Raw genomic sequence first — 14965 nt, 5'->3', positions numbered from 1 at the left:
TATTTCAACTTACAATTATGATCCCCACTGATTTTTTTTCTTTTAGCAAATTGTGTTGCTCTATCATAATTATCTTGCCATATTTACTTCCTACCACAATGAAAATCCCGCTTACAAATGGACACCCCAATGCTCTGAGCAGTGAGCTGCTTACACCAGCACATGGAAACATAGTGACATCATAGCATTAGTTCACCCCATCCAGTGCAGCATCTATTGAGTACCTGTGTTCTAAGTGTACTAGTCATCGAGGTTACAGAAGTCAACAGTGTATGTCTGTTTGCTCCCAACCTGTGCCTTTCTTTCCCTTTCTACTGAGAAAAACATTTCATTTAGACAGGGCAGGCAACAGTGAAATGCAGCAGGAATTCAGCCAACTTCTACATAAAGGTGCCATGTTTCCGTTCTCTTTGCCTCTGCTGGGTAGGGACTTGCCTATCCAATGAAGTTATATCCTTTTCCCATTCCCAACTGTCTTCTGTCCTATAACTTCACGAGAACGTAGATGCTTTCAGACAAGAAATTTTTTAAACATAAGAAGTCCCTTCTCTTTATCTGCAATGGTTTCTCTGAAGGCTTTCTTCTCCCATCTCAACTTTGGGTAAATGGGAAAGCTAGGGAGGTTTCTGTATTATTGAATATCTCAGTTGAGATTATGAAGTACAGATTCTTGGGTCCCACTCCAAACATCCAAACTAGAATTTCTGGAGTGAAAACTGGAAAACTGAAAGTTTAGCAAATTCTTCAGCTGATTCATATAATTTGAGAACCATTATAACCAGAAGACTGTAAGTCTTCTTCCTCCAAGAGAAGGTACTAAAATTACAGTAGGATATAGTGGTATAGTGGTGTTCATGTCGGTGTTGTGCTTGTGGTGGAAGCGTTAAGTACAAAGACACGGAAAGGTTTATGGAACAGGACTTAGAGAGAAATGCAAATCATACATGTTGGAGGGATATTTCCTTCCCATACTACTGCTTGTAGATTCAGGAGAAATAAAAACATGAAAAATAGAGTATTTTACATATAGCACAATAGTGATTATAGAAATCATTAAGAATGTGTCAGATTAACATTGCTTAAATTGTATTTAATTAGAGCAGTAGCTTGAAGCATGTATGTTTAATTTTTAATCTTCACAGTTCATAGTTCATGTATTCATTTTTAACTCAGACTCTTATAATAATGAGAGGAGAATGGTGATTACTCAACTTTGTGCTACCTACAAGCTCTCTCATATCAGTAATTATATTTATATATTTATAGTCTCAGATGGGATACAGCACTTACAGAAAAGATAAGAATTTGGAGATATAGTTATTGCATATTTTATCCTTGATTAAATCTATAGCAAATACACATATCTCTCTGAACTTGTGATTTTTTTCTAAAGATAAAATATGTAAGAGATATTTAAAGAGACAATCCTATTGTTTTGCACTTTATTAACTTCATAGTAGTATCTCTAAATTCACATTGAGAAAATTTTAATAGGTATTATTTAAATGTCATGCTATTAATATAATAATGTTATTTATATAAGCAACTTATAATAATGCAAATATATAAATATTGATATAATTCATTGGTTACATAAATAATATACTTACAATACAAACTGTAATTATGTATAGATAAATATAATTAAATGTAAAGTAGGAAACATGGTATGGCAATTATAAGATTTATTTTTTATAAATAGTTAATAAATACATAAATTTAATGTGAGACGTACAATTCATTAAAGATTATAACTACCTGTTACATGTCACTCATAACTGGCATGATAATCAAGTGACAACCATGACCAGCTAAGCTTTAGAAAACATACTTAAATATTTGACAGAGAAAGAAGTTCAGATAGAGGACACCAAGGAAGAGATTTTACTCTGTCCCTGATCCTCGTAGGCCTAGGTGGACAGGGGAGCCCCAGGACACAGTAGGAGTGAGGTGCGGTCAGAATGTCTGAAATTACCAGTATGTCCAGCTTGGCTGAAGTTCTGATTTCTAGGACCTGGGGAAGGGAAGTGAAAAGGCCTCTGGGGCACCTAATGCCCTCCTGGCCAGCATCTGGAGATTCAATTAGCTGGCACCAACCCCAGGAGAGACATCCTCCCTGAGCCCAGATGATGCAATGGCAGGCCGTGTCTCTCCCTCCTGCCCCTCTAACACTTTCCTCATATTCTTGCCGCTCCCACAGAACCTTGCCCATAGCTACATGAGACACCCCCATACCTGGTGCATATGCAACCTCTCAAGTCAGACTGTCCCAGTTCAGGCGTCTCTCCTACCATTTAAACTCTCAGCACATTCTAATTGTAGAATCCATGGCACTGTGGTAGGGATGCAATGAGATGACGTGGTCAGAGTACTTGGCACAAAATAGATCCTTCATAAATGGGGGTTATGATATTTCTATGAAGTACTTAAGTTTCCACAGATTTTTAACATGGGGTGGTTATCAGTGGATTTGTACTGTATGCTGGGGCACTCACTGATTTTACTGATGACTACTACTTGATCAAACATGATCATCTGGGAAAAATAACAAAGTAATGAATAGATAGATAAAAAGATAGACAGATGGACTTGAAAAAAACCTCATGCCCTTTATACATTTGTAGATGACTTGGATTTTAACATTTGAAATCCCACATTAAACTAGGCATTTGTGACTATTAAGAATTAAATCATTAGCTCTGTTATAACTGCAGTTATTGGATTTTGACTTCATGGTGAATATGGCTTAATTGGCTTAATTCCAGCTGTTCCCTGGTAATTTCTTGGCCTGAAGATGTTGGAGGCAAATACATTTAGAAGTCCCTCTATACTTTCAAATCCAATTTAATCTGCCTGGAACACCAATGTTTATCCAATATTGTTACCAACATTGTATGCGGAAGTACATTAATCAAGTTCATTGTATATGGAAATACTCAAATTCATGTTAGATTATAAACATCATAATAGGTTTTATTGCTTATCTTAACTGTGTGAATTCAGTGACCCTCTAATAGAATGCTCCTAAACCTCCTTCCATTATTACTGGAGATGGGTCCTTGGTCTTATTTCAAGAAATAACTCAAGAACAGGTGCTAAAAAAAACATCATTAAAGATTTTTGGAAAATGAGATTTTAGAGAAAGACAAAAGTACATGCCAGAGAGTTGGTGTGGGCAGACCTGGAGGGAGTCCTGCCTAGGAGACAATAGGGGGCCTTTTTTATATAAAAGGGGATGAATGTTCACCAAATGGGGCTAGGTTTGAAGGAACAGATGGAGTTTTCTGAGTTCGGGCCTGCTCCACTCTCGTCAGGTATCAGGTGGAGGGATTTTTTACTATATTTGGTACCCATCAGAACAGTTGTGGCATGGGGAGGTGTGATTTTTACTATGCTAATGATGGAGGGGTGTGATTTTTACTCTGGTAATGGATTTGGGAGTGAAGGTCATCTTCTCCATGTTGTAACTAGCCAGTTTTAGCCAGTCTGTTATCTATATTCTCCCCGCGACAGGCTGTGGAAATAGCTCACACAGAGTGCACAGAATGGAAGCCAGCTTCCACCTGGCTGCAGACCCCCTCCCTCCGCCTACCCGTGTCTCGCTATCTACCTACTCCCGCACCCTTGTGCCTACAGCTGCTGCAGTTGTCTGAGGAGACCTGGGAACAAGACGCAGTCTCCACAGCAGAACATGACCTAATCAGTGCTGCTCAAATCTGGCCATGTATTGGCATGAACTTGGAGATTTAGTTTTAAAAATATATATTTTTTAATTCCCCCCTATATGCCAGACTCATTAAGTCAAGTATAGGAAAGGAGGAGCAGGTAACAGTGTTATTTAAATGTACTCCTGGTGATTCTAATGTGAAACCAAAGTTGAGAACCACAGTCTAGACCTAGAGATCAAGAAATGACTTCAGAGATGTGAGAAAGATGAGCACTAATTAAGGCTTATTCTGCGATCTGATCAGAAAAAAAAATGAAAATTAAAGAACTCTTTTTACAGGAAAATCCTTCAGAGAAATTCAAGAATTTATTAGGATGGGAACACCTAGTTCTAAAATACTACAAAGATTCCCAGAAAGTAACTGCAGTGGATGGAGAGTTTAATCTTACACTTCTTTTTCATAATCTTTAGGAGAAATTTAGGGACGTCTACATGGAAAGCAGTGTTAGGCCTGCATATGACATCGAATCTGACTTCCCCTCAAATAGTGACTCGGTTGATAGATCAAATTGTCATAAACCCACATTATGACAAACGGAGAAAGGACAGTGATGTGGCCATTATGCACCTTGAATATAAAGTGAATTACACAGGTAAAAGAAATCATTTTTAGTTTTCTTATCTGCCCTAATTAATTCAAAATTGGGTTTGAAATATCTGTACCAATGCATAAATAGCTTGTAAGAGTTGGATAAACATTAAATTACCTTCGTGAAAGTGTTTAAATCCAACTTTCTAGTGAGTTGGCCAGTAGAATAAAATTCTCAGAGTCCTCTATAACAGTAAACTAAAGCAACAGCCCAGAGAAAATCAGTCATATTACAATGCATGCCTCCCTATTCCTTATGTAAAACAAAGGCAGGTCCATCTACCACAAAGGGCAGAGTAGTACACACTGATAGAAGGCACACATTCTAAGAGAAAAGTGAGTAGGAATTAAGCTGTTCATTGAATGAGGTTTTAAAGGAGATTCAATAATATTAATAGAGTGGCAGGTGGAGGACTCTCACCAAATACTGAGATAATGGGTAATAAGTCACCTGAGGAGGTGAAATTTATCCTGAGAGGCTCTGATGAACTTGTGAAGACTTTTCCAATTCCCAGTCAGGAGAAAGTGCTGCTATGTCTGTGCTATTGTGGAATTTGGTCTACACATGTATCATAGCACTTAGCAAAGGCAGACTATTGTGGTTAATTATGTGGCCCGGTCCTTGATGTAAGCACCACACCTTATTCATTTCTGCATCTGTCCTGGGTCATAGAACATGTGGTGGGTGCTTAATAAAGATCAGGTGGTGTATAAATTGCTGGAGGAGGATTTTAAAAGCCAGTGACCAATGCTAATGCTTCTGTAAGTGTTCTATAAAACAATCACCTAGAAGCTTTTTTAATGTGGAGATAGCCATGGGAAACTAAAAAAACCTCAGAATTTGTGCCCAAGTTTCTCTTAATTGACCCTGAAAAATAACCCTACCAATATTTTCACAGAACTGACATTATTATTAAGTACCAGGATTATTTAAAAATCAAATATAAATGATTAACCCCAGACTTAAAACATTGTTTACATTATAAAACCTGAAAGACCATAAGTGGTAACAAGTCCATTATCAAAAACTGCTGCTCTGAATTTCTTCTTTCTCCCATGGTTGATGTCTAAAAAAATGTTCAGGCAGGATAAAACAAAAATAGAAGTTTTTTTTAGGTGAAATATTGAAAGTAATTGACTTTTAAAACTTGTTAGAAACACCTATATGTCTGTTCTTTTGTTTGTTTTTCCAGATTATATACAACCTATTTGTTTACCAGACAAAAGTCAAGTTTTTCCTCCAGGAAGAATTTGTTCTATTGCTGGCTGGGGGAGAGTGGTATATCAAGGTAAATTATCAGACTTGGGAAAAATAAAATGTGTATTAGTAAAAAAGTATGCTATTGCACTATCCTGTGAATATTTTCAAAAATTCTTACAACTCTTATACTATAATGAGTTTTTGCAATATCGCTTAAAAAAACTGTCAGGCTTATATTCTAATCATGTATATTTGCATTGTATTAAATAAAAAACTTCCAGATTGTGTAGAGCATACTATAAAACTACAATCCTTATTGGAGAGGAAGTAAACCATCTCCCAAACTCAATTATCTAATTTTATTGTTATATAAGTCTCATCAAAAAAACAAAATATTACCTGTTATATTTCCCAAACCTAAAAACTATATTTATCATGTGAAGGTCACACTCATATTTCCTAAAATGAGAAGGGAATACCTTTCAACATCAACATATTCTGCCTACTGATAACTTAGGGCACAAACCTTACATTGAAAACTAACAGTTGATATACCATTGACTCATTAGTATTATTTAGTAGCATGTTTTCCCAGCACAGAAGAAAATGCATATTAAAACTAACCAAACATGATTAAAAAATAAAAAGTTCTCCAGTACTTCATACCTTCTAAATGTAACTCATTGGCTTCATGAAGGACAGTTTTGATCACTCATTAATAATTAAACAAAAAGGAAGGGTACTATATTCTGGTAGGAGAACCTAGCCTCTGGAGTTGCAACAGATCATAGCCATGATATTTAAAAATCCAAATAAGATTAAAAAGGCACAAAATTTAGTGGAGAAGTACAGGTCCCAGAAGCAAAGCATTCACAGTTAAAACATTCTTTCTTCTTATAAAAGGAAGCTTAATTTTCCAAGTCAAGTCTTTGACTGATGATTCCGATAAAGGTTCTCCACTGCAATTATGTTATGTTGCTGAAAAATGCCTCATGTCTGCTGTCCATAAAGTGTATTGAAGTCAAAGACTGTACATTCTCTTTTTTTCCACTTGAAAAATGTCATGATTTATTAAATTTGGATCTAAAAAGTTAAAATGATTCCTAGATAGATATTTTCTGTATCAGACTTCAATTTATGAGCACGATGTAGACTCTTAAAAACAAATTATCCACTAACAAAATTTAAGACTCTTTATTCCACAGGAAATGGATTTTCTTAAGAGCTGAGTATACTCGGCTTACATTTACTTATTGTTACTAAAGATATGCATTTAATTGACTTAAGAAAAGTCTCTAAGAGTAGTTTGGAGCCAAGAGAAACTCTGTATCTGAGATCAATTTCACTTACAAACAAATGGCCAGGTCATGTTTAAATACTTCCTGGGTGATAGCAATTTTAATGAGTTTTATTAACTTTGCCTTATGATTTCCACCTACTTAATTTCATAAAATCTCAGTTTCCCCCCTTTTTGAGTCTATTGCACTAATTACTTAGCTATGGAAACCGTGAACATACTATTTATTGGGAAGAATTCATGAAGTGGTATTAGTTAAATTAGCGCAATGAATAAAACTTAAAATAACTCTTCTGACATTTTTGTATATGTTTTTATGTGGTGTGTGTATTCTCAATTATCTTCACAGCCATCTCATGTTGACAAATACATATTAAATATAAGAACATTGCTCAAATTTACATTTACCAGTTCTGTCATATACCCAACTAATTTTTTATTCCTGGACAAGAAGCAAAATTGGTTTTGATTTATAATAGTTCATAATAAAGACTAAAGTCTATCAGCCCATCCTAGAACAGATGACAGTGAGATGCTGAATTTTCTCCTACATCTTAACCTCCACAATTTACTTTAACGTAAAGTCCATTGTCAAATTTAAAACTAATAGGCTGCTGAAGTCACTGGCTCTAACTAGAAATAGCCATTCAAGCATATCTCTTCCCAACTCCACATTCATTGTCATGCTGGTACCTTGAAATTGGCCATGGCTTGAATCTTTGTACCAGGCAATTGGTAGAAGATATACATTAGGGTTATTTTTCCCCTGTAAACCAGTTACTAAACATTTACCAACACACCACTGAGTCATTCAGATGTTGTTTTGCACTTACGTTTTATACACACACACACATTTCCTGTCTTTTTAGTGTATGAATCAAACTTAGCTGGAAATGAGGTCACATACATTATCTTGCAACAATGCTGACTTTCATATGTACTAAATTATCCTCAAGTTTCTGTCTCTCTTAAGGAACCAAATAAAATTGCTATTAGAAAGTGTTTATCGTGTACCTTTTCCAAGGCACTAGACACCTGCTTGTTTCACATCCCTCTGGGATTAGTATTTCAGTAAATAGAGGTTTCATGCTTCCAGTAAATGAGTCATTTTGCTAAAAGCAAGGAAGTATACTCTGCTACAAAAAGCCTCCTTTCTCTTCACCTGCACGTGATGACAGGCTGATTGCCCTTAGACCGGGGCACAGCTCATCTGAGCTTTGTCTTCTGTTCAGTGCACACCTGCTCACTCATACACATCTCAAAGTGGCTGAATGCCATTATAAGCGAGCACCTCTTCAGGTGCCAAATGAAAGAGGATTTCTGAGCCATTGCTCATTTCCATGAATGAATCCATTTGTGGTGATATTTTTTTTATGAGCAATACTGTAACTATTTAAAATTATTGAAAATGCCTAAAGACTGTCTAGTCCAATCCACCATTCTTGCTAGCCCTTGGGAACTAAAGAAATGCTTTACTGTTATCCACTTGGCAAAATCCACAGATGGGCCATATTATGTACTTTAAAGTACAAGATTTAGCATTTAGTTCCATTATATATACACACAGTACTCAATAATGAGAGTGAATTGTTGAAATAAATAAGACTGATGGTGGCTCATTCAATGATGCATGTTGATCACTTCTGACTGGCTGTCTGCATTATCCATTTTGAACAGGTCCTACTGCAAATGTATTGCAAGAAGCTGATGTTCCTCTCCTGGCAAATGAAAAATGTCAACAACAGATGCCAGAATACAACATCACAGAAAATATGATATGTGCAGGCTACGAAGAAGGTGGAATCGATTCTTGTCAGGTAAATACGTAAAACTTCTCACCCTATATTTCCAGAAAGAATTACTATATAAAGATTTCATTGTTTCACAATGATTTGGGAGTAAAGAAATCTCAACTTCATTTCTTCTTTTACAAAACTGAGTTTTCATGTTTATCTGTGGCCTGTTTGCATAGTATTCCTGGGTGAATATTAGCATTAGAAACAAAGCTAATTTTTAAGAACAAGGGTTACAAATCAGATGTTTTATGTAGGCATAAAATATGAATGTGTGAAACAGCTGAGCAAAATACGCAGCAGCCTGCCTGTTGTTGACCTGGAGAGTGCACAACTTAGCTAAAAGCATCATTTTCAACTTTCCATTCTTTAAAAGCTTTATAAAATTTAAAACAAAAGCAGGTCTGAGAGCCAGTTTGGTCTACTGGCATCCAATCATCAACTCTGATTTTGAGAATGGTGCAGGTGTGGAATGATGTGAAATAATTTCTGGATGAAAACCAACCTGGATAGGTTGGCTTAGAGCCACTTTACAGACAATCACTTGCCAGGAAGGTAAAGAAAGAACTTACTCAACAGCCTGAAATAATCCTCAATTGGGAGCACCTATACTAGAATTTTCATATTATCTTTTATTCTTCATTTTAGAGATGTAATAATTTGAACTCACTGAGTGTCAATACTGCAATATATTTGTAGGATCAGCAGCTTTTGACCTGGGTGACCATCAGAGAAAACTACTACCCACAAACTACACTCATGGAAGACAAAAACTTCTTACTCCAGACATAATGTAGCCATCTATCAGCTCCATGAAAATCACATACACTCAGCAAATAGAAAGCAAATTCTGCTAGATTAGAATTATTATTTTTAATTGTAGGATTGAATAGTCATGATGAGCATGGATTCTGTGCTTGGATTACTTTTATCTGACCCTGGTTTAACACTTACTGCTCAGACTTCAGGCAAGTAACTTTAGGTTTCATTGAGAGGCTTAATGAGATAACAAAGAAATTTAAGTAAGCACTCAACCATATTAACAATTTTATTATAAGACTTTGTAAAAAAATTTCTAGCATGTTTTCTATACTTGAAAATTAATAAACTATTAATTCATTAATATCTATTGGATTAGATTAAACCTACTAGCTGTACTGAACAACACGTGAATAATTTTAAAATGCACATGTAGTAATTTATACCATGGGAAAATGGTTTCACTTTGTAAAAGTGTAAACAACTTGTTTTATATATTAACACATGTCATAATAATTTGACTTGATACAAGACTTTTTTGACACTTAAGCAAATGTATCTGTGTATGTACCCTCTTTTTAAGTCAATGTCTCAAGTCATGTTAAACTTTCTGCTTAGTTTTACATTTATTCTGCTTTGATGAACACTTTACAATTCAAAACAAATAGGATAGCTTTCTTCTTGTTTAAAATTTATCTGTAGATCTTACACTTTCCTTTTAAGATGAAACGTGTATTAAAGGTAAGATATATTGCCACTTAGAGGGAGATTTATAGAATTATTGTTCAGGAGGGAAATCAACTGTACAACTTCAATTACAGTTAATGGGAGTGTGTGGCAGACGCTTCATACACTAGGTAGGAAATATGACTGCTGATACTATTGATGGTAGGGATACATTAAGCCAGTAACTCATGCCAGATGTCTGAAATCTTCTATTTTGCCTCTAATTTCTAGAGAGTCTAAGTATGTTATTCGTTAGCAAGTAAGAAAGCTCCCATGCAGGGCAATATCTTGTGATATATTGTTATCATGATTGAGTAATCAATAGTCTAAGGAGTCACATGATTTTCTTTGTTCAACTTTAATACCATGATATTTAAGAGGATTAACTGATTAAATAAGAATACATTACTTAAAATTATGAATCTGTAATTATTGATACAGCACCTGAATAAGTTCCTCGAAGCATCAGTGTTTCCAATAGTGGCAAAGAACTCACCTTATTAGTCATTCACGTGGTCTTGAGGATCTTCTGGCTTACCAAAGGCTTGTGTCAGGAGGCAGTTGTCTGGATTTTTTAAGGCTCCACGAGTGGCTATAGAAAGTCCTCTCTCTATAAAACGAAGTGAATGATACAAAGAGCAAACCCACTGTGCTAACACTCACAAACTTACACTATACCAGTGGTTTCCAAAGCGTGGCCTCCAATCCAGCAGATCAGCATGCCTGAGACTTCTTATAGATGCAAATTTTTAGGCCCTATCACAGACCCGCTGAATCAGAAACTCTGAAGATGGGGCCCAGCACTGTTTCAGCATGCCTCCCACGATTCTGGGGCATACTAAGGTTTCAGAACCACTACTCTATGGTTATTAACCTTTATATTCAGATACTCAAGGTAGTGAATTTTTTCTTTACAAATACGGCATCTAAATAGACACATATTTTCATGTAATGGTTTGGACACTCGATTTTATTTTTGAAGTATTTACCCACCTCTGAGATCATGGAAGAAGGCAATACATTTATTGAACAGATCAGAAAATTAAGACAAGGAGAAGTTGCATGAACTGAAATGGTGTGGTTAGATGATAAGTGACGGAACCAGACGGAGGTCTCCCATGCACACAGACCTCCCAGCTGCTGGGCTTCAAGCTTGCTGGTGTGTTCTTTGAAATACTGTAACTGACACAATATGTACTGAGTAGTTAAAAAGCTTTGTTCATGTAATCAAAGCCTGGAGTCTATTGTCTATTGAAAATTTCAAATTATTTTAGACAATGTGAAGAAAACAAAATGACTCCTTCTAAAAACATCCAAACAGCTGAGGTTTATTTCTAATAATTTCTAAATCACTTATACATTTGAGACTGTATCTATTTTCAACTTGGATTGATACTGTCCCATAAATATTTCTGAACACATAATATGGACTAAGGGCTTAGGACAAAGAAGTAAAAATCACAGTCCCACTTTCAAACAGTCTGGACAAATTTGTTACATCTATAATAGAGGTAAACTGTGGTATTCAAAAGAGAAAAGGTGCTTTTATAGATCACATTTTTTTCCCTTTAAATATAGGTCCCAAAGATAATAAAGAATCAGCAAAAAGTCTCTCAGGGTATTTTTTGACACAAACTTGGTTTGAAATATTCTTTTGTACCAGTGACTGATTTATTTATTTCTCCTTCCCTCCCTTCCTCCCTCCCTTTCTTCCTCTCCCTTCCTCTCTCCCTCCCTTCCTGCTTTTTTTCTTTTTTCTTTTCTTCCTTCCTGCCTTTTCTTTATTTTTTTGAGTATAATTGATATACACTATCCTATGAGTTTGCAGAGCATATCAAAGTGATTGAATATTTTTATACATTAAAAAATAATTCCTACAATAAGTCTAGTTACCATCTGTCACTATACAGTTATTAAATATTGTTGTTATTAAATATTATTTGATATGTATTAGTTATTGTAATATTGACTATGTTCCCTATGCTATACTTATCACCCCCATCACTTTATTTTATAACTCAAAGTTTGTACTGCTTTATCCCCTTCACCGATTTCACCCATGCTCCAACTCTTCCCCACTCTGGTAATTAACAGTTTGGTCTCTATATATATGAGACTCTGTTTTGTTCTGCTTGTTCATTTGTTATATATTCCACATCTAAGTGAAATCATATGGTATTTGCCTTTCTGTCTCACTTATTTCACTTAGCATAATGCCCAGCAGGTCCATTATTACACTGGTGATTTCATCCAAAGGACACAACGTTTTAAATTCATTCACAAATATAAAAAATTAATTTAAAAATTTTTCACAATTAATGTGAGAAAATATCTCTCAATTCTGTTATTAATAATGGTACTACATGTTTGCATTATGTTCATTTGTATTACATATGAATAAATCATGTACAAATAAAATTTATGTAATTATACTAGGAACTGTTACAATTTTTTAAAAGTTAAAAACATTTTTTCATCAATTAATATCTCAAAACATATGCCTATCACTAGAAATCATATCATAGATGTACCTATTTCAGTTGAATTATTTTTTCAAATCTGATTGTCTAATGCCAAAAAGTTAATGCTACCCAACTGAACTAAAATAACTTTGTGTGTGAGTTTTTAGTTTTTCTAAAGTGCATAATGTGGAATGACTGTCTCCCACAAAGACTTTCATAATACTTAAAATGCATCTTTTAATATATATTTTGGTTAAGATGCTACTCAATAGTTGTGCCTTAAAGAATTTCTTAGTACCCATAAAATGTCCTAATTAATGTTAGGAAATTCTTGCTATAAAAGTGCATCATAAAAAAACTACAAGTAAATTAATTTTAGTTGTCATAGTTTCTCTGTGTCCTTACTGAACAACAAAAGGTTCTAATTCTTGACCTAGAGTGATGGTATGAATATATACAGATGATTTTCAATTAAACCATACTTTTTTATTTTTTAATTTATTTGCTAAAAACAATTTTACATATTTATATCAACTGACCACACATCTCAATTTGTTTTTGCAATTTACTCTTTAGGGGGATTCAGGAGGACCATTAATGTGCCAGGAAAACAACAGGTGGTTCCTGGCTGGAGTGACATCATATGGGCACCAGTGTGCACAGCCTAACCGTCCAGGGGTGTATGCCTGGGTCCTGAGGTTCACGGAATGGATACAAAGTTTTCTACATAAGAGTGTTCCAAACATGAAAATCAGGCAGTTTTCCCCATTCTACTCTAAGAAGCAAGGAAATAGAGAGTTCTGTTAAAAAAAAAAAAAAAAGTTTCTAAAAGCCTTATTCTTATCTAAGCCACTGAAATGCTGGGGGTAAAAAGAACAAAAAATATGTATCTTTACAATACAAACTAACTTTAATACATTTTGATTTTATTGTGAACAGTTACTCTTTCACAAGTATCATTTCTTTCTTAATGAGTATTTTTATCATATTCTCTTTTTTAAAGGAATGTAACTTTAAAGCATATACTATATACTTAATAAAGTTTTAGCAAAATTAGTAAAAGAAGTGAAATTGCTCTGTGCCAAGTATGTTATTCTTTGAAAAAAACTACTGCAAATTATCTGGTTCCATCTGAGATGCTGTTGTTAGAATCTCAGCCGTCTTCCTGCTTTTCCCTCCAAATGCACTTCTGATTCATCTGGAACATGTCCTTAATATTGTCCCCATTCATAAAAGAGATGTACTGTAAGCTCCTGTCACAGACCTGGACCAAACTGACTGCACAGTCCTCTCAAATAAATTAATTAAACAGCAACTAAGTACAAGTCTATATATCACCCTTGCATCAAAATAAAAGGTAATTAACCAAAATTGTCATTCTTTTATTGGATCACTTTTTTAACTGGGTTATTCATACTGTTTGTCCATTTTTCCCAAGCTAGCATTTTTCAAGTTTTGAAAAAGTAATAAGACATATTAAAGAACTGCAACCATTACAAATGTTTTTTTTCTGATTTGTGTGTGTTATAGTCGATGTTTCAACATGTGCAAAACTTCCTTAGAAGCAGCTGGATTGCCCATTCGAAGGCCAAAAATGTGGAATAAATGGATTGGCTTCACTGCTTTAATCTCTTGGATCATTTCCAGAGTAAGAACAAAGTTCAAATTAGCCTACTACACAAAATCTATTGATTTATTTAGAAACACAAAATTCATACCTTCTGCAAACACACACACACACATAACCCTTAGGGCCATCTCACTGCCATTCTCAAAGAAGAGGGAAGTTGACCGTCCCACTCCTGTACCTACAGGTTCAGTAACTGATACCCCAAGAGTTATCCAGGCCTGCATCGAGATAAAAGGCGAAACCAAAGTCCTTCCCAGCGCTTTGCCTCTCCAGCCTTGTAGCTGTGGGAGTCATGGGTGGCACAGAAACAGGGAAAGCACAGTCTCCCCTCCATCCAGTCCTGACTAAAGAAGAAACACATGGTGGGAGCTTGTAGTGAAGAGGCAGATCCCGGCAGCTGGTCTCTCATTCTGCCCAGAAAGAGCAGTAGCCAAGAAAAGAAAGTGGAGGGCTAACTGTGGGCAGATCTAAGCTTAGAACACAGCTGCCCATGCCCCCATCTGCAAGCAGCTGCGGAGGGGCCAGTGCCCACTAAGTCTGATTTGCCTCTTAGTTGTGCCAACCACCTCTAGTTGTGAATCGCCTTCATGAAAGCTGTTTATTATCTAACTTAAAAGGATAGACAGGGAAAAAAGATGAGGTTTAAATGCTATATAATCACAACTTCCATTCCTCCCACACATAAACAGTAATTTGTTTTCATCTGCATACACTGATGTAAACATAACTGTATTTTGTACACTTAAGAGATTTACACAATGCCCATGACCATTCTTCAGAA

At 35.4% G+C, this 14965-nt stretch overlaps 1 protein-coding gene across 1 annotated transcript in view; it reads left to right on the top strand.

Moving 5' to 3' along the window:
* TMPRSS15 (transmembrane serine protease 15) overlaps positions 1–14801 on the top strand; it is a 120619-nt gene extending 105818 nt beyond the window's left edge. The window contains exons 22-25 of the mRNA XM_037012626.2: positions 4139–4320; positions 5510–5605; positions 8492–8631; positions 13131–14801. Coding sequence (XP_036868521.1) covers positions 4139–4320; positions 5510–5605; positions 8492–8631; positions 13131–13361 — 649 coding nt within the window. The 3' untranslated portion in view covers positions 13362–14801. The remainder of the gene's footprint in view (positions 1–4138; positions 4321–5509; positions 5606–8491; positions 8632–13130) is intronic.
* The last annotated feature ends 164 nt before the right edge of the window (positions 14802–14965 follow it).

The sequence above is a fragment of the Manis javanica genome, chromosome 3, assembly GCF_040802235.1.
Source record: "Manis javanica isolate MJ-LG chromosome 3, MJ_LKY, whole genome shotgun sequence".
NCBI lineage: Eukaryota > Metazoa > Chordata > Mammalia > Pholidota > Manidae > Manis > Manis javanica.
This window is presented reverse-complemented; position numbering and strand designations above follow the sequence as displayed.